This window comes from Gambusia affinis, linkage group LG06, assembly GCF_019740435.1.
Source record: "Gambusia affinis linkage group LG06, SWU_Gaff_1.0, whole genome shotgun sequence".
In the NCBI taxonomy this organism is placed as follows: Eukaryota; Metazoa; Chordata; class Actinopteri; order Cyprinodontiformes; family Poeciliidae; genus Gambusia; species Gambusia affinis.
This window is the reverse complement of record NC_057873.1, coordinates 1,895,351-1,918,595: the sequence shown is the minus strand read 5'-3', so window position 1 is coordinate 1,918,595 and position 23,245 is coordinate 1,895,351. Positions and strand designations below refer to the sequence as shown.

At 43.8% G+C, this 23,245-nt stretch overlaps 4 protein-coding genes across 4 annotated transcripts; 2 read left to right on the top strand and 2 right to left on the bottom strand.

Moving 5' to 3' along the window:
• Positions 1-963: 963 nt before the first annotated feature.
• mindy4b (MINDY family member 4B) lies at positions 964-8,092 on the top strand (the record flags this gene model as incomplete). The annotated part of the gene is made up of 10 exons (XM_044119928.1): positions 964-1,038; positions 3,222-3,365; positions 4,135-4,254; positions 4,477-4,574; positions 4,737-4,902; positions 4,970-5,035; positions 5,170-5,240; positions 5,347-5,419; positions 6,754-6,930; positions 7,590-8,092. Coding segments are annotated over 10 exons (1,386 nt in total), but the record flags the coding sequence as incomplete, so codon positions are not given.
• Positions 8,093-8,652: 560 nt separating this feature from the next.
• Positions 8,653-11,126, bottom strand: tsen34 (TSEN34 tRNA splicing endonuclease subunit). The gene is made up of 5 exons (XM_044119920.1): positions 10,897-11,126; positions 9,851-10,114; positions 9,499-9,625; positions 9,164-9,433; positions 8,653-9,076 (listed from the first exon to the last, which is right to left on the bottom strand). The coding sequence occupies exons 2-5, from the start codon at positions 10,112-10,114 to the stop codon at positions 8,889-8,891; spliced, it is 849 nt and encodes a 282-aa protein (XP_043975855.1). The 5' UTR covers positions 10,897-11,126; the 3' UTR covers positions 8,653-8,888.
• A 363-nt stretch (positions 11,127-11,489) lies between these two features.
• On the bottom strand, positions 11,490-19,409 carry eif2a (eukaryotic translation initiation factor 2A). Its single transcript, XM_044119919.1, has 16 exons — positions 19,306-19,409; positions 18,044-18,113; positions 17,902-17,973; positions 17,711-17,829; positions 17,534-17,633; positions 16,458-16,540; positions 15,838-15,911; positions 15,546-15,690; positions 15,341-15,457; positions 15,111-15,267; positions 14,541-14,625; positions 12,783-13,115; positions 12,600-12,713; positions 12,030-12,149; positions 11,848-11,913; positions 11,490-11,742 (listed from the first exon to the last, which is right to left on the bottom strand). The coding sequence occupies exons 1-16, from the start codon at positions 19,331-19,333 to the stop codon at positions 11,677-11,679; spliced, it is 1,749 nt and encodes a 582-aa protein (XP_043975854.1). The 5' UTR covers positions 19,334-19,409; the 3' UTR covers positions 11,490-11,676.
• A 1,129-nt stretch (positions 19,410-20,538) lies between these two features.
• Positions 20,539-22,919, top strand: serp1 (stress-associated endoplasmic reticulum protein 1). The gene is made up of 3 exons (XM_044119917.1): positions 20,539-20,743; positions 21,137-21,209; positions 22,471-22,919. Exons 1-3 carry the CDS (start codon positions 20,660-20,662, stop codon positions 22,509-22,511), a joined length of 198 nt encoding a protein of 65 aa, XP_043975852.1. The 5' UTR covers positions 20,539-20,659; the 3' UTR covers positions 22,512-22,919.
• Positions 22,920-23,245: the final 326 nt, after the last annotated feature.

The window sequence follows — 23,245 nt, the reverse complement described above, 5'->3', positions numbered from 1 at the left end:
TTAAAGGCCAGGATTTCATCTGAGTGACGGCAGACTGAAATGGATCCCCTCTGATCCAAGAATCAGGAACGTTCTCCAGAATCTGGACGGATTCAAACCCAACTGGTGCAGAACCAGTCAGAGTCGGTCCAGCCAGTCTCTGCTGTCCTGATGCTGCTGATCAGCAGGACGTTCTGATTATGAATAAATAGATTATTTTACAGAAAACAAGTGAAGGAAGAAACGGAGGAAGAGGCAGAGCTGAAACTCTTCAATCGACTGCAGGTAAGATCCTGATCAACCTGAGCAGATTGATCTCTGATTGGTTGATTAGCTTATTAAAATCATTCTGTTCCAACTGAAGAAGGTTAGAGGGATGTTTGCAAAGTTATATAGTTAAAAATTACAAATAATAATTTGAGTTATTTAGCCACAACTAAAATTAGATTCACTTTTCAAATTAATATTTTTAGCATGTTAGTTATTTATTTATTCAAGTTAAATATTTAGCCTGGAGCTAATCATTTATCAATTTACAAACTATTCAGTTAGAAAAACATTTTATTAGCTAATTAAATATGCTAATATTGCTAACTAAATATTTAGCTCAAACTAGTTAGTTTGTGAAAAATGTTGAAATTGAACATTTATAAACTGAACTAACTACATTTTTAGTTTGGGGATAAATATTAATTTTACAAACTCAATATGTAATCTATGAATCAAATATTTCTTTTAAAGATGGCTTTCTTTTAACTATATATTTAGCTTTCCAACTAAGCATTTGTCTTGCAAGCTAAATGTTTAGCTCACAAACTAAATATTTAATTTATATATTTAGTAATATTGACGGGTAGAAATCCTCTTTGTGTCTCCAGATGGAGGCAGAGCTGCAGAACATCCTGGTCCAGATCTCTGACCTGCAGCGCCGGAGGAAAGTTTCATTCTGCAGTAACTAAAAACCATCTGACTGATTAAATAACTAACTGTTCTTTTCTTCACCGTCTGACCAGGAATGAGTTTGTTTCCTCCATCAGGCTGCAGTCCGACCACAGCATGGTGAGAGTCTGGGAACAGATTCATTTCAGATCATTAACTGTTCAGACATCTCCACACATCAGAGCAACAGAACCTGAGATCCTGCCTCAGGTTTTATTTCACCTCTTATGGCTGCTGATACAGAGAGAGAGAAAACTAAGCAACCAACAACTAAAACTGACTGGAAATTTACACATTCAAAGATTAACAGCAATAATTTAGAATATTTAATCTGTCATAAGAGGAAATAATGGGGTTTGTTTTTCAGAAGTCATAGTTTTACATTCATAAATGTCAGTTTGACATGTGAAGCTAAATATTTTGCCACAAACTAAATATCCAGTTTGAAAATTAAATATGTAGCTTAAGGCTAAATATTTCACTTGCTAATAACTTAGCTTGCCAATAAATATTTAGTTTGGAGCTAAATATTTAGACCCAAACTAAATATTTAGCTTGCAATCTATTTACCTTGAAAAGAAATGCTAAATCTTTTGTTAGAAAGCTGAACAGTTGGAAGGATAAATATGTAGTTTCCGATTTATGTAGTTAGTTTGGAGCTAAATATTTAGCTAGCAAACAGAATATTTAGCCTCAAACTAAATATTTCCCTTGCTAAGTAAATATTTAGTTTTCAGCTAAATATTTATTTTTGATGTTTATACATTAAAGAGTAACATGATTTCCTGATATGACAGGCTAAACAATCACAATTGATTCACTGTTATAATAGTTCATTTTTGACTCTCAACGCTCCTCTTAGAGGTCCTTCGTGGTAAAACAGTTTTGTAAACACCGGACCTGTTACAGGTTCAGTTCGGTCTGGGTTCTAATTAGATTGTTGTGGTCTGGAGTCTGGTCTCGGATTGGGTCACTCTGCCCTCTGCTGGTGTGGGTCATGCACTGCAGCCGGCTCCATTTTCACCTTCCAGGTGATCATGTGTCACTCAGAGAAGATTCAGTTTCACTGCTGCACCAACCTGCTGCTGTTTGCCCCAGGTGTGCAGCAGAACCGCAGTCCGTTCTGGATTGGTCGGGTTCAGGAACCAGAACCATGGGGCCCAGACAGAGCTGATGTTTGAGGTTCTGGCTCTACTGCTGACTCAGGTTCTGACAGGGGTATTTTGTGGTGATGACGGACTCTGGGTTGGACTACATCGAGCTGCTGCAACACGAAGTCAACAAGAACCCAGATGTGAGTCCGTTACAGAGGCCAACAGGTTTCCATGATCCTTCAGACTGAAACGTTTGGAAACCTGATTTTTCTTCCTCTCTTCTGTTTTAAGGAATTTATATCTTGAAGAACAGGGAAAGAATTTGTTTCAGATTTTTCTCTGACTCATTTAAAAGCTTCCTGTTAAGGAAAACATGAATATTATTTTGTCCACATCTTAAGTAAATGTCTGAGACTAGGTTCACTCCACTGGGTTCAGTCCAGCAGCCGTAATCTCTTCTTCCTCAGCTGTGACTCTGGAATGTGGTTTTCCTCTTTCGGGGTGAGAAATCCCTGGATGTCCCAGGAAGAGATATGTTCTTGAAGGCATCAGGTGTTGCTCTGAAATCTGCACTGGCCTTGATGGATGATTCTTTTCTATGGTGCAGAATTAGTGCCAATATTCAGACTATTGTGCTTCCAGCAGTGGCTACTTCTTTAGCACTGGAGGTTATATCCACTCTGAAACTATCGACTGATTTAGGATAACGAAAGGCTGGCACTGGTAACTGAGTACTTATAACATTAGCTTTGGAAATGCTAGTGACTAGCATGCTTAGGCTGTCAATAAATGATGGTTCCTGGTGCAGATCACTGCTTTATTCTGAATCTTCCTCCAGATTCCTGGGAGGATTTGTTCTGATTTTCTCCTGCGCAGGACAAATATGCAAACTTGCCATTTTCATATGCCCTGGACATAGATACTCAGATACTTTTCTGTTTGCTCTTTCAGGATCTATACTGTTGTGTGTGTTTTTTTACCTTTAAATGCAGGAATGAATGGATGCAATGGACGAGGTTCAAATGTAGCTGATGACATGAAACAGAAAATATTTTGGCTGCAGAATTCATTCTAAAATATGAAGCTACTTTTTTGTCACTTTACCAGAGAAGTTGTATTCTGCCTGAATGTTTTGGTCGGAACTAATCGGTTTTGTGTTACCAGGATGGTGTTTACTGTGAAGATGTTCATGTTCCTCTCCATCCTCAGAGGCTGTTGGATGTGGCGAAGGATGATGACCAGGAGGAGGCCCCTCCACACTGCAGGGCCCTCCTGGCTCCCTGCTCCATCCCCCGGAGCCTGGTGATCTCCCCCGGCCTTGGAGGAACACCGGTCACGCCCCAGCTGACTGAGGTGAGCCTGGGAAGAAGCCATGTGTTTAACAGAAAAAAACATACAGAGATCTTAGACGATCTCCGACTTCCACTGGACTTTCTGTTGCCCCATGCCAGTTGTTCTGTCTTCTGGATTCTCCTCCAGGTTTCCGTCTTCTTGCTGTCTGATTGGCTACAGGCTGCATTCTCATTCGTCCTTAGGGAACTCTACACCACTGCAATATCAGGCCAAGACAATCCAATGTGCTGAATATCCCAAATTTAAGATCGGAGCGGTCCAGATCATTCTGAACAACTGGCATGAAAATCATGTGAACTATAATCATATTAGTACCAATACTACAAAACACACAAATACATGGTTACAAGATCATCTACTATGGTTTTTACTGACTTTCTGCAAGTTGTTCCAATCAAAAATGAAACAATGATTGACCTAATGATGTACAAACTCTTGGAACCATTGTTGTGATGAATTTATCAGAATGTCAAATGTAAGTCTTGTTTCAAGTATTGACGAGTGAGCGAAGGTATGGAGGGGTTTTTCCAGTCATAGCTTTATAGATGATATTGTACTATCTTATTAACGAGTGTGACTGGAGCAATGGTCAGTTTAGAAAAGAGCAAAGATGGCGAGTATTAAAAAGGGGCAGATGTAATGACACGAATCGCAGTAATCAGTAGCACATGGCTGTACCTAAATCCTTTGGAGCCACTTGGTTTTATATTTTAACTGTCTCCTTCATGAGGGATCACTTGGTCTGATCAGGTTCCTCTGTTTCCCTCAGAGCCTGAGGAGGATCCTCTTTGGGGGAACGTTTCACGTCTTCAACTACGAGTGGAGGAAGTCCTTCTTCCAGTTCAGAGAACCGGACTCTGAGCTGTCGTACATCCTGGAGGCCGACAGAGTGAGGAACCCATGCAGACCAAAGCAGCTTCAGCTGCTCAAAGCTGAAGTTTAGTTGGTTGAATCTGAACTTTTACCAAAACCAATTAATTGCAGTTGACCCAGAAATTAGTTGGATCCAGACCAAAACTCAAACTAAATTTGAGTTCTGTTGAGTTTTGGTCGGTTGGACGTGTACAGACACCCTGTTGAGTTGTCTCACCTGCACAGGTGTGTGTTTCAGGGCGGCGCTCGCTCTATTCAGATGGTCATTCAGGCCCGCATCATCAAGTTCCTGCTGTTCAGCCAACCAGACAGCACAGACAGACGGACGCTGCACAGGTGAGGATCTTGTTTGGTGCAATGACACCTTCGCCTTGCGGGCTGGTGCTTATCTCCAGTGGTCATTGGGCAAGAGGCAAGGGAATACGTGGACAGGTCACCAACACAATGAGCCAATCATGAATGGCCTTAATCTGGTGGACAGTAATGTCTCTCCACCAGCCTGAGTCAGCTGCAGCAGAGGGACCAGGACAAGGCGCTGGCAGCTGCGTTGTCCGACAGCCTCTGGTTGGCCGGCCAGGAGGAGCGGGCCACTGTTACCCTGGTAACCGAGGACTACTGTATCACTCCTCACCTGGACTATAAGCTGGATGACTTCACAGAGAAGGTCAGTTCTCCCTCTGCATTCTTGTCTCCAGCGCCATCCTCCATTTTAACACCATGATGTCCTCCAGCTGCAGCTGTTCACCTTCGACAGGAAGGACGACGTCTGGAAGTTCATCCTGGACCACATTCAGTGTGTGAGTAAGCCCAGAGATCAGCTCTGATGTGGGAACCTGGGTTCTTACAGAATCTAAACCTGGAAGGTTTTTTGGTTGAACTGAGTTGAACATCAAGGTTTGGGGAAGTGTATGTTTTAAATCTGTGTTTGCAGTTTAAAGCAGAGGGCAGTCATGGAGTCATCCTGTTCCTGTACAGCCTCATCTGCTCCCGGACAGTCGACAGGTAACGTTCCCAAACCTCCATGTTGTCCAAATAGACACCGTACACCAGCAGGGGGCAGTAAGCCCTCTGATTGGACGCCAGAACCTTTCTTCTTCCTTCCATCCAGGCTCAGAGACGATATGAGCTCCAACACTTCCCATCTGCTGCACCTCAGCTTGGGAAACTTTGTGTGTCGACAGGTAAGATTCTCACCTGCCCCAGGTGGAGTCCTGACAGGCTGCTTTCACACACCAGATCTTGAAGCAATCTTTCCTGAAATCTGACGTTTTCTGCATGGTCGTTCGTTCTACTAATTAAATGCGACGCAATCAGACTTCTGTGTGAACGGTTTCCAACCTCAAAGCGACCCGCATGCGCAGAAAAAGAATGTAGACGTCATGCAGCAGCGCTCTGTTTACGGCAGTAAAGATGGCCGCCGCCGTCTACGGATGGATTTTAAAGTTCATCAGCAATGGAAACCAAAACAAAGAAACTGATAAAAAGAAAGCCGTGCTAACATGAACGGCCTTTAGTGGCGCATTGACTGCAGCTTCTGCAGAGAAATCAGTTTGCAGTGGTGGGGTTGGGAAATGGTGCCTTCACTGGCTGTGTTTTCATTGCAAATGTGTGCAAAACGTTGTAAATATTCTACTAATGTAAAAAAAAAAAAAAAGAAGCACAATTGCTGTGCGTCTGTTAAAGAAGAAACACAATTAAAATCACAAGTTTGTTCACACATTAACTTATTAAAAACAAGCAGCACCTCCGCCATCATCCTCTACTACTTCCTGTTGTCTTCTTCTTCTTGGTTTGCGCCAATGGAAACATCCGGTTGTTGATCATGTGAAGCAGAAAAGTGTTTTCATTGAGGTTTTGGGACATAAACCAATTTTGACAAGGTCAAAAAGCCCCACCTCATCCTAGCACTGAAAACACTTTCTTGAGTAATGCGGGGTTTTTTTTTTTATTTGTGTTTCCATTAAGCAGATTTATTTTCAGAATATCAATTTGTGCAGTTCTGTTGTCAATAGAAATGCAGCTAGTGATTTAGACTGCTTTCATAATTTTACAATTATCAATTTCAACCATTGTTTACGTCCAGATTTACAGCGTCTGGCATCTTAGTTCAGTGTTTCCCAATTCCAGTCCTCAGACCCCCTGCCTGCATGTTTTAGGTGTTTCCCTTCTGCCACACCTGGATTGAATCTTTGGGTGATTAACAGGCTCCTGCAGGACTTGGTAGCTGCAGAAGATGTCATGCAATCATTTGAATCAGCTGTTCTGGTATAGAGGCTCATCTAAAACATGCAGGCAGGGGGCCTGAGGACTGGAACTGGGAAACACTGTCTTAGTTGATCCACATGATCTTGACTTGTGGATTATTGCAACAGAATTCGTGTTGTTCTGGTCGGTTCCTGCTAACTCCCAGTTCTGTTGGACTCCCTGGACTCTGACCTTGTCAGATGAAGATCCTGAACAGCAGATGAGTTTCAAGTTGCTTCCTTTCTGTTGCGTCGTTTCTGTATCTCTGCAGGCGTTGCTGAACCTGCTGCTGACGGGCCGGGGCAGCCCTCACGTCTTCAACGGGACGCTACAGTTCGGGGAGGACGGCCAGCCTCTGGAGCGCCCCCTGCAGGGAGTCCTGTCCCGCAGTGATGTGGGTTACCTGCACTGGAGCCGGGAACAGATGGAGCGAGGCGGACTGCCTCAGGTAACCAGTTCTCTACTCGACTGTTATGGAAACAACAAACCAAGTTTCACCTCCATGCATCCTCCCAAACTGTAAAGGCAGTATATCGTTATTCTGAGGTGTTTTCAGGTCTGTTTGGCGCTGATGCTAAGTTAGCAACTCCAGTCCTTCCGTCCTAGTTCAAGGCCAAGAAAAATTTGGGTCTGCAGACAGTTAGCAATTCCTTATGAGGTAGACGGGTGCTTCATAATCCAGCCATCTTGGGAAGCGCTGCCCTTTCATGATGAACAGCGCCATCATATCACTTTTCAAAAGATACGATGAAAAAAAAAATTATATCTCTTGAAAAGTGAAAAGTAGAAATTTTTGTTTCCAAAGTTGTAAAATTACTAGAGAAAAACTCAGAAATGTTAGATTATTCTGAGAAATGTTAATAAAACTAAAAATATTCAACTTTTGAAATTTTGAATTTCCAAGTTTTTTCACAAAAACTTTTTAGATTAGTCTCAAAATTTCAGATATATTTTCTTTCAGCCAACTGTGAAATGTTCTGTTTTGTTCTGCGGTGGCTCCAACACGCCGTCGTACGAAAGGATCGGTTGTTCCTGGCTGTGACCGACTCATATTGGAGTCTGAATTCTTCTGGATGTTCCCCGTTTAGTTTCTCGCTGTTCCTCCAGGTGGGCAGCATGCTGAAGACGCCCCGGTTCCCGGTCTGGGTCTGCTGCATCAACAACAGCTACTCGGTTCTGTTCAGCCTGAACCGGTCCCTGCTGTCCGACTGGAGGATGGAGCACCAGTTCCAGCTCTTCTACTGCAACGGCCAGAACTCCCAGAGATCCACGGCCCGCCTCACCGTGGGTGAGCGCCACCGCCGCCGCCGCCTCATTCAGCTCCTGAAAGCGCTTCAGGTCCATGAAGGTTCTGGTTCTCCTGCAGATACTCACTCCCACCACTGGGAGGCGCCGCCAGCAGAGGCAGACCCGGAGAAACGGTTCCCGTCACTGGAGATGACCATCAGGACGAAGTGGGACGGCGCCGCCATCGACTGGAATGGAACCGACCCGTTCTACTGAGCATAAAACATGACGGGCTATGGCTCCCCCTACTGGTGGAGACTTGGATATAAAATTTGTACGAATTATTTTAGACTGAAAATCAATAAAAACTTGTTTAAACTTAATATTTTGATGCTTTAATCTGAGCCAAAGAATCTTACAGCTGAACTGACCCCGCCCCCAAATGCTGGACTTGTAAAGTGGGCGGAGCTAAGACACAAAATATTATTTATTAAAACTGTCATCCTGTTATGACAGTTATGAGACAGATAATGTGTGAAAAGATCAATCTCCACCTGCTTGTGGAGAAATGGACCAAAAACAACCAATCAAAGCCAGGAGGCTTTGATTTGGCGCTGTAAATCATCCTCAGGTACTCCCTGCTAAATGTGCTAATGGTGGAGAAACAACTTACTGTTACAGAAAAACCATTTCATCTGTGTATGCTAACGAGCTTTAGCATTCACAACATGCATTGCTAGCTACAATGTAGCAAAGAGCAAACTGAGGAGGTGATTAACAGCGCTAAGCCCCGCCTCCTGGCTGTAATTGGTTTTTTCTAGTTAGCACAGGGAGAAGGCAGAGGAGCTTTATTTTTTCAGATTATCTGTCTAAAATTCTGTCACATGTTGACGGTTTTTTAAATAAAATGACGTACTGCAGCTTTAAGAACCGACTTACAAAGTTTAAGAAGAAAAGTCGAGTTTATTTTCTCTTTGTTTTCAACTTCAACATTTTCTCCAAACATTGAAGAATTTAAAGAGTCCATTAATCTTCAATAAAATGTTCTTAATAAGAGTGGATCAGTCTGGATCCACTGAGCGGTACCACACAGGTCGGGTCGGGTCGGGTCGCTGTAGACAGGACAGCATTCCCTCCACCAGGTGACTGAATCCGGTCCGGTCCGGTCCGGTAAGGATCTCACACCATCCCGCTCCACTGCAGCGAGGTGTAGCGGACCGGGCCGTCCGGCGCCGGCGAACACAGCAGAACCGTCTTCTTGACGTTGGAGCCGAGCCGGGCCACACAGAGGACGTCCAGCAGGCAGACGGACTCGTCCAGCGCCAGGCAGACGGCGATGAAGTGGGCGTGGAAGCGCAGCGGGTCACCTGAGGACGAGGGGGCGGAGTCAGCTGGAGGTCAGTGGGGTCAAACAGGTCAGCGGGGTCAAACAGAGGTCGGGTGTTCAGGTTCACCTGGATACACCAGGAAGTCTCCGCCGAACTTCCCTGCAGACGTCAGGAAGAAGCCCCGCCCCCGCAGGTCCCTGAACACCTGGAACCTGGCCTCCCTGCGGGGGCAGCGCTGCGCTCTGATTGGCCAGTCGGCCTCCAGGAAGGCGCGGGCTTCCGGACAGTGGCTAAGCCCCGCCCTCGCCGTGCTCAGCTGCACCGCCAGCGCTGAGCGCGGAAAGTTGAAGTTTTGCTCCAGGTCCAGCAGGCGGCGCTGCAGGGCCTCGTCTGAACCTGGATCAGAACCAGAACCGTTAGAGCGCAGCAGGACAAAAATCTCACCATAGTAACGATCCCACCTGATGATGATGTCATGGCTCGCACAAACGCCGACTTCCTTTCCTCCAGAGCGAGGACGCTCTGCTCCTCGAAGCTCCTCCGCTGCTGCTCCACATAACGCTGCTGCAGCTCCCCGCCCGCCGCGTCCTGATGTCAACAGAACAAACACACCCTCAGCTCTAGCTCCACCCCGCTGCTTCCTGACAGCAATGATGAAACAAACGCACCTTAGTGACCTTCTTCATTTCAATAGATGAAATTTAAGCTCCACCCCCAGACATCTTCTTTACAAATGTCTGACCTGTTCTGCTCCCTCATCTTGGTTCTGACCCAGGTATTACCCAGAACATCTGACCCGGCCCGTTTGCTGACCTGGTTCTGGGCGGGCAGAGCGCCGACGCCGCGCCGTTCTCCCAGCAGCCTCTCCTCCTCCGGCAGCAGCAGCAGCGGCCGGCCCAGTCGGACGTTCTGCCGGGGGGTTCTGGGCAGCGACCCGAGCAGCGCCCCCACCAGGCCGTCGGACCTCACGGCCTTCAGGTCTTGGAGCCGCCACAGGAGGGGGGCGGAGTCACAGAGACTCAGCCCGATGACGTGGGCGGGGCTCTGTTCCTCCTGAGGCTGCAGCTCCGCCTCCATCTACAGAAATCAACCAATAAGGGAAGAGAACAGAAACCAGGAGTTAGACTGAGCCTCTGATTCATGTCTATTACGATAGATCCAGTTCAAGTATTAATTTATCTTTTGAGATGCTAACCTTGTCTTGTTGCCACGGTTACTGTCTGAAAGGTTAAAATAAAAGCAAGTCTTTCTGGATCAGTTAGTGAAGAGTGTTTTGGGACGTGCAGCCAGAATTTAAACATGGATTTATTTAACTTTGCTTTCTGATTTTAATAATCAGTTTGTATTTTTATTTCTGTATTTCTCAGAAACTTAACGAAATGTTTTGCGACATTTATGCACTCTAAAGCAGACAAAACATTAAATTATGAACTAAAAAAAGTCAAACAAAATCAAAAAAGCAAATATTTAAAGCAGTTAAATAATAGCTTAACTTCAACTGATTTAAATTAATTTTGGTCTTTATATGGAAACTTTTCCCATAATTTCCTCAGTATTGATGTAAAACAGATTTTGCCCGAACTGGTTCCGGTTCCGGTCCAGGAAAACTGTGACTCAAATGAACTTTATGGTAAGAGAAGGGTTCTGGCTTTACGGTCCGGAAATGTTCTGGATCTCCAGGTGTTTGGACCAGTCAGGTTCCTAAACGGTTCTCGGTTCTGTACATCGGAAGAACCGGTTCGGTGTGGACTCATGAACTCTGACAATATCTACGTTCATCATTACTGCCAGATAGTTCGGAACCAGAATTTGTCCCAATAGCTGACATTACAGACCGTTAACCAGAACTGGTTCCTTACCGGCACGTGTTTCCTCCGCTTCACGACGTGCCGTAAACTGGTTCAGCTGTAGTTCCTCTCTACTGCCGTTAAGCCTCCGTTCTGAACCACAGCTCCCGGTACCGGTACCAGAACAGCACCTTTAAGCAGGAAGTGTCTGCAACGATCAATAGAAAACACGTAGAGAGGATCCGCTCGGTCACAGCCAGCCGGCGGAGAGCTCGGGCGGAGAGGGAGGAGTGCTTTGAGACAAACACGTTTGTTGGTGAGAGTTCAGAAACGGCCAATCAGAGCGATCCGCGATGATGACGTCACAACTCCGCAAATTTTGTGTTTCGTTCAGTATTTTTGGTTGTGCCTTTGATTGCATCATCCTATTGGTTGAAAATACAGCCAATAGGAGCAGAGTGAGGCTGAACAGGCAGCAAAGTGAACCAATCAGAGCCAAAAAAACAAGATAAGGGATACTAAAGTGATAGAAAACATTCCAGAAGGAAAAATGAAACAAAAATTGGAAAACTTTCCAGACTCCAGCTGTTCTGGTGATGAGATGGACCCAAAACCAGGTCAGAACCAGGGTCAGAGGTCATGACTCCACATTAAAGACGCTGAGCTTCAAAACAGGTTTTTATTGTGAAACACTGTACAGACAAGGCAGCTTCACCACCTACTGCCTACGTTTCCCAGAATGCCGCTGTTGCTCAGCAAACGGCTAAGCCCCGCCCCCCGATCCAGTCCCGTTTTTGTCCCATCAGCCACTGCTCCTGGCTGTGTCAGAGTGAAGCATGCTGGGAAGACGCCCTACAGGTTGACCTGCAGCGCCTGCAGCTCCTTCAGCAGCTGCTCCTCCTTCTGGATCTTCTCCACCTGCAGCAGACAGAGCAGCTTTCTTTAAAGGTCAGAGGTCACCATACTGGTCTGAATGTTACTCCGTTTGCAGACGATATTCTGCTGCGTTTCCGGATCCGTCACCTGGTTCTTCTGCAGAACTTTCCCAGACGCCTGCTGCTCCTTCAGCTCCTCGATGGCTCTCAGTTTCTGAGAATAGAACAGGAGAATCGTTTACAACAGATTAGATTAGAAGGTTTTAATCTCCTGAAGTTTGATTTTCAGGCAGCAGAGGCAGATTTCATAGCGGTCCCATTTCCTCTCACCTTGTTTAAGTTCTTGATCTTCTTGTCGGTCTCTGGGTCTCCGCTGCCGCTGCCGGCCTCTGATTGGCTGTGGCTCACAGGTGGGGGAGCAGATTGAGGTTCAGGGTCAGGTTTGGCCTCCTGCATCGAGATTTAAGGTATTATCACAGATAATCAGAGTCGGAGCAGCAGGACGAGGACTCCTTCGCACCGATCGACTGTTTTCACTTCCGATACGTGAGGTTTGGCGTCGGCCGATCCGATGCAGAAAAACAGCTGAACTGAATTAAAACATTTCTATCTGGCTCTACTGCCGCGATGCATTAAAAGTTTATCATTTTGCATTAAAAGTGTTACTATTTACCAAATAACACTTCATTCATGTGCTGCACTTTGGATGTCCCTGAATTAGACTGAACAGATCCGGTCTTACAGATCTAGAACATCGTCCCAGATACCTGATCTAGAATTTACTGAACCAGATGTTGAGACGATCGGTGCGTCTCTAGTCTGTGACTGATATCTGATATCAGATGAAACTAAACCGCCATTTGGAATCCGATTGGAGGAAGTAATCGCGGTTCTGCTCACCAGTTTGGCGGCTTTCTTTGCTTCTCGCTTCCTCTGGTTCTTCAAAGCCGTCTTGGAGAGGCTCTTCTCTCCTCCCGGTCCGGTCTGGAGGTTCTGAGGAGGTTCTTCCTCATGCTGACGGACACACACTCTGTTACCACAGACATTCAGCTCCAGGCTGGAGGTATTTTAACGCTTCCTCACCAGTTTGGAGCTGGGAGCGGCCGGCAGGTGCCTCAGTGCTGGGGGACGGTACGCCTGCTTGGGGGCGGCCTGGGTGGAGCCCAACTCGCTCGGCGCCGCCTGGTACCGGATGGGCCGCTCCGGAAAGGTACCGTCCAGGAACGGCTGCCAGCGGACGTCCCACAGCTCTGCGCCCTTTGCAACATCATGCTTCTGCAGAACCGAGCCCGTGTAGTGCCAGATCTTATAACCATTACTGACCCGCAGCCGAGGGGCGCAGGTCGCCGTGACGATGTGCTCGCCGTCGGGACACCAGGAGAAACATGTGGCGTCTGGAGCCTCAGGCATTGACACCTGCAGGAGAACAGACAGTAATCACTGCAAAAGAGACACCTGGATGATTTAATTCACTTATTTTAACTCATCTAACCGGAGCTAACAGATGCTAACAGGAAAAACTTAGCCAAAAATAAACAGCTAACGGAAGCTAACAGATGCTAACAGGAAAAACTTAGCCAAAAATAAACAGCTAACGGAAGCCAACAGATGCTAACAGGAAAAACTTAGCTAAAAATGAACAGCTAATGAAAGCTAACAGATGCTAACAGGGAAAACTTAGCTAAAAATAAACAGCTAACCGATGCTAACACGGAAAACTTAGCTAAAAATGAACAGCTAACAGATGCTAACAGGGGAAACTTAGCTAAAAATAAACAACTAACCGATGCTAACACGGAAAACTTAGCTAAAAATGAACAGCTAACAGATGCTAACAGGGGAAACTTAGCCAAAAATAAACAGCTAACGGAAGCTAACATATGCTAACAGAAAAAATTTAGCTGAAAATGAACAGCTAAATGGAAGCTAATAGATGCTAACAGGAAAAACTTAGCCAAAAATAAACAGCTAACGGAAGCTAACATATGCTAACAGAAAAAATTTAGCTGAAAATGAACAGCTAAACGGAAGCTAATAGATGCTAACCGGAAAAACTTAGCTAAAAATTAACAGCTAACAGATGCTAACACGGAAAACTTAGCTAAAAATTAAGAGCTAACAGATGCTAACAGGAAAACTTAGCTAAAAATGAACAGCTAATGAAAGCTAACAGATGCTAACAGGGAAAACTTAGCTAAAAGTGAACAGCTATCAAATGCTAACACAGAAAACTTAGCTAAAAATGAACAGCTAACAGATGCTAACAGGGGAAGCATAGCTAAAAATGAATAGCTAAACGGAAGCTAATAGATGCTAACAGGAAAGACTTTGCCAAAAATAAACAGCTAACGGAAGCTAACATATGCTAACAGAAAAAATTTTGCTAAAAATGAACAGCTAACGGAAGCTAACTGATGCTAACAGGAAAAACATAGCTGAAAATGAACAGCTAACGGGAGCTAAAAGAACAAACGTTCCTAAGTTTATGGTCATCCCAGGTCACATTTACATGTTTATGGTATGAAATCAGGTTCACCTTTTTCACTCGCCACCAGAATACATGAGAGTGAACTTTGAACTCACTCACTCTGAAAACTGTTTTTTCTAAAATAAATAAAACTCCTAAAACTAATTTCCATGTGGACAGAAGTGAAAAATGTGTTAAAAACATTCCTGTTTTAAAATGAAAACATTTTTAGCTTAAAATCGTAAAATGGTGCATGAAATAAAAACGGCAGTTTCAGGAAGTTTTCCGACTGTCCCAAGTTAGAAACTCTAGGATTTCCCCTGTACAGCCAGCAGCTGTCATGACCTGAGCCCTGCTGCAGGTAAACCGCTCACCTGTTTGTACTTCTTCACGTCCCAAACTTCCATCTTGCCCCTGAGGTTCCCGAACCCGGCCAGAACCAGGATGTGGCCCTGAGGACTGAGGCAGGAGGAAAATAATTCGACTGAAACCTAAAAGATTTTTAGACTCACAAAGCAGATTTTACCACCTGACAGCATCTGAACTCTTTTCAAACTGTAAAGTTCAAGTATTTTTAAGGTAAGTTTTAAAACTTTTCCAGTACTTTGGATTTAAAATCAATACAATGAACTAAAAAAAAACATTTAATTGACATTTATTGCTGCTGTTCTAGGTAAACTAAAATGATAATATTATATTTTAAGCTGTTTTTCCAATAACTTTTTGTTATAAGAACATTAGCATCGTGTTCATGAGATTGACTGTCAGCGCTAAGCCCCGCCTCCGAGCTCTGACTGGATGTTTTTGGTGCATTTCTGCAGACAGCAGGGAGGAAGTGATCATAAACTTTCACAACATGCTGACAGTTTTAACAAATATATAAAAACCATATTTACTATAAATGTTACATGCTGCAGCTTTAAGGATGAGATTCCCCTCCCTACCTGTAGTAGGCGGCGTTTCGCGGGCCGGTCCCGAAGTCAAACACGGCTTCACACTTCAGGTTGAAGACGGTGGCTTTGGCCGGCATGAAGCCGTAAACCACGCAGAACTCTGAGGAGTTGGGGCTCCAGGCCGTGTCGTAGATCGGCCCGTTCTTGGCTGCAGGAGAGTCAGACGGAGGGAGTCGGTGTTCTGGATCAGAACCGGGTCGCCTACCGAGCTTGGTTCTTACCCAGCTGGACCAGAGCCGTCTCTCCGTTCACACCCAGGTAGTGCAGCGTCTGCTCGCCGTAATACGAAGCGCCGCTTTTATCCACCTCTGTGCTCGCCGTGACCAGGACGGCGGAGGCTGGGGGGGAGACACGGGTCAGAGTCCGGACCGGACCGGGCTGGGCTCTGGACCGGACCGGGCCGGACTCTGGACTTGACCCGCTCACCTTTCTGGTTCCACTGCATCATAACTTTATCCGCCTTGAAGAAGCTCTTGTTAGCGAGCGCCGCGCCGGGTCCGCCCAGAACCGGGTACTGATAGAGCCGCACGAAGGACGGCGCTCCTTTACTGCCAGGGACGTAGATGGCTACCTGCAGAGGACAGACAGGGACAGACGGGGACAGACAGGGACAGACAGGGACGGAGGGGGACGGAGAGGGACAGACAGGGACAGAGGGGGACAGACGGGGACGTAGTGAGTAAAGGTAACAAACGGGGACGACCCGGTTTGGTCTCACCTTGCAGGGCTGAGCTCCTGGCGATGCGGCGAAGTCAGAAACTTTCTGCATGTGAAGCTTGTTGGCGATGGAGTCTGAGGAAGAAAACAAGACGCTGGCGTTACCATGACGACGAGAGGCCTGATATCCAACAAAATTCATATTAAAAAAATGTGAAAATGAGTTTGTGTGGGGTTTTTGTTGTTTATTATTATTATTATTATTATTATAAATCCAAAAAAAAATTTTTCTGTCTTCTTCACCAAGTTTCCTACCATTCTTGACTAACGGGCCAAAAAAGGTCATTTCAAGGGCCACAAATGGCCCGTGGGCCACACTTTGGACACCCCTGACATGCTGGTTTCCTGTAAGACCAACCACTAACCGACTGCTAACCAAGGCTGAAATTGTTAACAAAAACCAATAAAATTAAATTTAAAGGTGAAAAACATAAATTTTTTAACAGAAATAAAAATAAAAACAAGACTAAATATGACGAAACTGAATTAATGTGAAAAAGTTCTTTGCGTCTCTTTAGCATGAATCTACAGCAGAGTATCACGGATGTAGGAGACTCTTGCTGTGCCGCGTTCTGCCAGCAGATGGCGGTAAAACATGAAATGAAGCAGAAAGTTTCTCACTGAAGTCATTGTTCTCATAGAAGTGCAGCTCGTTGTTGACGCTCCTCACACAGACCTTCTCGTCTTCAGACCACTTGGGACACCTGGAGACAACGACAGACATGAAACCCGACCGATCGATCAGAAACACGGATCCACCCAGAAAACTAGCTAACCCCACTGGTAGCAGCCCACCATGTTGTCAAGCTATAAAACCTAAAAAATTCACAGGAAATTTGAAAATGTGACTGTTCCAGTAGTTGAATGGCTGTCTGTGATTGGCTGCTGCTGAGGCTCACTTAGCACAGAAACAAAGATGTAAACACTCACACCAGCCTCACTGCACACTCCGGTTAGTGGCACAAACATTTTGTCATACGCAGACGGTTGCCAGCATCCATTCTTTCAGGAAAAACAGCGTCCAACATATTTTGGATTATTTATTTATGTCTTGTGGCTTTATCAGATGAAGACGTTAGCATGTGGGCAGGTAGAGACAGGAAGCGATTAAATACTGACCCCTGACCTCAGACTCACTTTCACCAAGGATGTTGTTTAACCCGTCTTTGCTATCAGTGTTACAATAAACCAATAACAATATATTATTGTTATAATCAGTACCAGCAGAATCTGATAAAATATTCACTGAGATCAGATCCAGAACTGCAAAGAATTCTGGGGGATGAAGGCAGAGGAAAGACTTTAGCTCAACCTCTCACAGCTAGCTAAGCTAGGTTGGTGGAATCAACTAACTCACTCTTTGGTTGCTTAGCGACAACCCGTGGACTAACTTGCACATCAAATCATAACTGCTTAAAAATAAAAGAACAAGGATAAAAGAGGAAATCCCATGGCACTAGTTTGGCAGTTTTGACATATAAAATGACTAATCAATAATTGTCAATATCAACTGACATGAAACTCTTATATTGTGATATAACCTTTTTGTCGAGCTGGTGGGTAAAAACTGCTATTTAAAATAAACAGACAATGTTTAGCCTGGTGGGAGCAAATAAAGCCCAGCAGCCCACCAGGCTTATGACACTCTGGGGAAACCGAGAGCCAATCAGAACGCATGCAGAGTGTACTGGACCAACCAGGAGTCGACTTTCTTCTGGTACAGAGCTTTGATCAGTCGGCCGCTCTGTAACTCCCACAGCTGCAGGTTGGCTTCCCCCTGAGGACTGTCCTGAGTCTCTGCAAGGACAGACAGACAGACAGAGTCTCAGAGACTTCACGGACGTTTCCTCCAACGTCTCTGGGTCGTCTCTTACTGGTGTACGGTTGCCAGGTGACCAGGATGTTGTTGAGGGGAGAGAACTCCAGCAGAGCTGTTTTTGGGAGGTCAAAGGTGGACACCACAGATCCGTCCGCACATTTCACCACCGAGACGCTGGAGGACAGAAAGACAGACAGTCAACAAGCCGCCATGTTGCTGCGTGAAGACAAGCAATTAAAAACCAACCTGTGTCCGTTGCACCATCCTACAAGCGTCCCGTCCCTGCTGAAGGTGAGGTACCTGCTGGGCCGGCTGTCCCTGAGAGACACAGAGACGAGGTCACAAAAGGTCACAGGAAGCTGTTTGATTACAGAGGGGAGGAGAGCACCTCTGGAAGGACGAGTACTGCTCACACCGCGGGGGTCCGCACAGCAACGACGTTCCGTCTGATCCACGCACTGAAACAAAAACACGGTGAAGCTGCAGCAGGAAGAGACACTCTGACTGCAGGAATATTCCTGATTACAGGAAAGCCACGTTTTGTGATTCTTTTAGGCATTTTTTTGTAGACATGCAATATGCAAGTAACAGCACTAGCATCTGTATCAGTCAACATTAGTATTTTTTTAACATATCAATATCAGACAGATAAATAAAAACTGACACAAAACCAAATGGCAATATTTTTTTCATTTTATTGCAGTCTGTTTCAGGAGGTGGTTTTTCCCTCAACGTGTCAAAATGATAGAGAAAAATACAATATCGGCAAATATCACTTATCGGCCATAACAGAAATATTAATATCAGATATTAATTTTGGCCCGAATTTTCATATCATCCATCTCTATTTTTAGGGTTGATTACTGACAGATTGTATCAACACCTGTCTGTGTCTTTGGTTGGATTCCTAATGGTCTCTAACCCTACAGTATTTGTAGCGTTCACAGACAAATCATGGAGACAACCGGCCTGAGTTTGAGACTTTAATCATTATGTTGATTTCTGAAAACTTTAAATAAATTACAACCATAATTATTACTCCAGTAAATGCTCTTGATCATTTCTAAATCTTTGTCTAAATCACACAAAAACAATTCCAATAACTTTTTCTAAAGTTACTGCGTTGAATGCCATTCAACTCTGCTCTAATTTAAATGATTATTAAACTATCAAGTGGTAAATCCATCAGATAAAATTAATTTAAAGACATTTTATGAACTGAAGATGAGGATTTAAAATTTCGGCGTAAACACAAAAACCCAGCTAGCAGCAGAAATAGCTGATCTTTATTGTGTTGTGGAGGTCACTTAAACCTCCAGAGCTCAGACAGCAGCCATTGGTGTGGTTTATTGATTCCCGTTGTTTTACCGGAGATATTCAGGATTATTTAAACCAAGCCGAATGACGCAGCACAGTCTGTTGCCCTTGGTGAGGTCAATCTTCAGTTACCGGAGTTTCAATATTTCAACCGAACGGATGTTAAATTGACGCTGAACGGATTTCCTACGGAGTCTGGTTAAATGTTGGTTAATAAAAAAGAACAACGCTGCACCTTAGAGTCTGATCTTATCAAGAACGTCACACACTGAATAAACAAACAGACAACGAGAAGGAAACGTCACAAAAAACAGAGATTTAACTTGGAATTACCTGCGAGCAGCGGAATGGGGGGCGCCATGTTTACATGTGCCGGAAGAAGAAGAGAGTTACTCGGAAATGCGTGACAGGGACAGGAGGCGGGACTTCCAGTGCCACATCAGCATAACACGTCGGTCCTCTTTAAAAAGATAACTATGACAGCGGAGTTTACCATTTTAAATATAACATAAAAAGTACTGTTTTCGTTTTCAGATGAAATGTGTGGCATCGATGACCCAAAAAAATCTGTTTTCTTAAAGATGAACAACTTATTAAAGTTGAACGAGGGTCAAGATGCTGTATACTACACAAAACTAACACAACTTCCGTTTTCAAAATAAGAGTAAGCAGACATGGACTACATTAAGTAAACTTATGGGACATTATAGCTGACTTTTAATAACTGAAATTAAATGACAACAATAAACAAGCCTGAGAGTAAATAAAATTGTCCTCTTCTCACTCATTTTCGAGCTAATATATATATTAGTTCAAATTCACACCCACACACACACACACACACACACACACACACACACACACACACACACACACACACACACACACACACACACACACACACACAAAACAGCCTTTTAAAGATATGATGGAAAATTTTAATTTTAACAATAGTTTTGTTCCAAGTTTCCACTTTTACGTGGGTACTATTATTATACAGGATTGTTATGATACAGTGTCAAGAATAAAAATAATTTCGTTTTTACCAAAAAAAAAAATGTGGGTGACGCAGACATGCCTGTGGTTTATGTAAAAGTGAGACTTTGTGCATATAGTTTTTGTTCTAATGTTATTGTTTATCTCCTGAGCCATTTGAGACTGTGAATATGCACCATACATGATTAATGAAAGTACTTTACTCTGTTTTAACATACAACATATATGCATTGCCTACGTTAAGTATTAGTTCGATGCATTTTTATTTTTTAAAATATTTAGAAAAGTATTTCTCTTAATTGAACGGCACTTGAATAAGTTGCCTGATGGCTACTTTTTACACTTATTTGATTAAATTATGTTGAAGTTGAGCTACTCTTTCTTGAGAACATTTTCTACACTTTCTACTCTAAGATAATTTGAGTTTTCACTTTCAAATGCAGCAAATCGCCTCATTTTATTCTGAAGAAGCGCACCGGAAGTCTGAATTTGGTGCTCACACGTTTCACGTGCGTTAGTGTGATTATCGGGGGCGTGGTTTGTTTAAAGGGGGCGGGGCTTTGAGTTTTTGAGTACGTAGACAAAGCTGTGTTCCTCCCAGTCCGAGAGCCCAGCGGAGCGAAGAGTGCGAGGAGAGTTAACGGCCTTAATAAACAAACAAACAAACAAACAAACAAACAAAGAAGAAAAGATGGTGGCCAAGCAGAGGATCCGCATGGCGAACGAGAAGCACAGCAAGAACATCACGCAGCGGGGGAACGTGGCCAAGTCCACGGTGAGTGACCGAACCCGACCGGAACCAGTCCGAAGCCTCTGATTAGATTCTGACCGAACCGAACCAGTTTGAGCTTAAGGTGAGATTTGATGACATCATCATTAGCAGAAACGGAGGTTCCTGAGAACGATCCGCTGATTGGTTCCCATAAGGCAGCTGGACTTTTTCTTTTGTTTCTGCTAAAATTTGTTTTCAATGGTTCTGTAGCTCGGTTCGGTTCGGTTCCGATTACAAACATGCTGTCAGTGATCGATCAACAGGAAAACGGGGAGGAAAGTTCCAGGAAAAAATCCACGGAGAAAGATCAATTGATCACATCTGATCAGCTGATGAAGACTCTTCTGATCATCACCAATCAGAGCTGATCAATAATCGAAGTGCTGTGTGTTTCAGAGGAACCTGGTGGAGGAGAAGGGAGTTGGACCGTGGCTGCTGGCGCTCTTCATCTTCGTGGTCTGTGGATCAGGTGAGTCTTCAGGTTATCAATATCAGTATTGATCTGCTTTAATTGATCATAACTGCTGTGAGCCAATCAGAGGATGAAAACCTGCAGCAATATGGAGATAATTCTAAACTTTATCAATAAATTTAATAAAGCAGGGTGTCCAAAGGGCCTTGGTTAGTGTAACGTGTAAATTTATCTTTTGATAATAAAGTTTAATTTTTCTGTTCAGCTTCATTCTAAATGTCACATTTTAATCTGCTTTTAATTACATGATTAAAACTTAATAAATCAGGTTTTTATTGCTGAGAAACTTTATCAAATAAAATGACTAAAGATGTTTCCTTTCTTTACATAAAAAAATATAAAAATTCTCCTGAAGATTTGGATAAAATAAATATTTCATATTTATTTTATTGTTGAGCAGGAAGAGAAATCCTCAAAACTTTATGCAAGTTTACATTTTATTACATTTTTATATAGTTTTACTTTACATATTTTCACAGATGTTTGTTTTTACAACTATTTTTAATGATAAATTTTAGTTTATTTTCTAAGTTTTTGCTTCATTCAATTGGTTCTTACATATTTTTACAGATTAAATATCTGTTTTCTTATCTTAAAAAACATTTAATTTTTATCAGTTAGAGCTCGTACTTTTATTTAGGAAAGTTAATCTAGAAAAAGAAACAAAATAAACTAAAGATGAAATGAAATGCATGCTGAGTTGTCAGTAAAATATGTAAAAGAAATGACTTTGATCTAAATGTGTTTTCCTGTTTTCTGTAGAAACAATGATTCATGTTTCTATTTATTCATTCAGATTTATGTCAGTTGATGAGATCACAGCAAATTTGACCAGCAGTGACCTTTCACAGTAAAAGTCGCAGCGCTCTGATGTCGCTCCAACCTTTAGAGAGAAAGGACAGATAAGAAACACCTGTCTGCCAGGTGTGTGTTTATCTGAGCATGCTCAGTCGGACGCAGAGCGGTTATTGATCAGAGGTCTCACTCTGATCAGAGTTCAGCTGTTTATCCAGCCTGACGGATAAACAATAAAACCAGACAACAAACTCTGAGCTGATGAAAACACCTTAATGTTACAAAATTAATAAGAAAAGCTAAATAAAACATACAAAACCAATAAACAAAAATCAAGTTGAATAATTGAAAAAAAAGGTTTTTAAAAAATATTAAAATCATCCAAATATAATTACCATATATTTGAGCAAATCAAACAAATTTAAACCACGTAGTAAAAGTTTGTTGTTCTGTTTCCCTGCAGCCATCTTCCAGATCATCCAGAGCATCAGGATGGGCATGTAGAGTGACGTCACCAGTAGGGGGCGGGGCCTGAACTGAGAAAGCGTGACATCAAACATTCCTGAACTTTGACCTCTCACAGAAGCCCCGCCCCGCTCTCCATCTAGCCCCGCCCTTCCGCACTAGCCCCGCCCCCAGATGCAGGCCCCTCGTGCCGCTGCGCTCCACCCCGTGCCTTCCTCTGTTTACCTGGATGTAGCTCCGCCCCCTCCGGATCCGCCTCATCAGCCTGACGGCGGAGGGAGGATGGGCGGGGTTAAAGTCCAGATCCAGTCTGTCTCCTCCTCGCGGACCTGACATGAAGTGACCTTTTGAATCAGAAGGTGTAAAGGTGCCGACAGGTGAGGCTGCACCGTGTGCAGCTCACCTGAACATTCCTGATCCACCAATAAAGTTTCACTCTGAACATCAGCGCTGCCTCTGTGTTTCCTGGTCCCGGTTCTGGAGCCGAGCGGTTGGTCTTTGTTTCAGTTTGATAGTTTATCCATCAATTTTCATATAAAAAATAAACAACTGATGAAGATGGTTTTAAATCCTGCTGCAGGTGTTGAGTTCTTCCAGCAGGTGGCGCCGTTTCCCCAATGATTCAACTGACGGACCGCGGAGCAGAGGGACGTACGACGGAGTTTTAGGACCATTGTAAAATTAACAAAGACATCTAAAATATTCAAAAGTTTTGTATTAAAACAAAAACAACGGACATTTATGAGGGAAAAAAACCCTGACATTTTGAAATT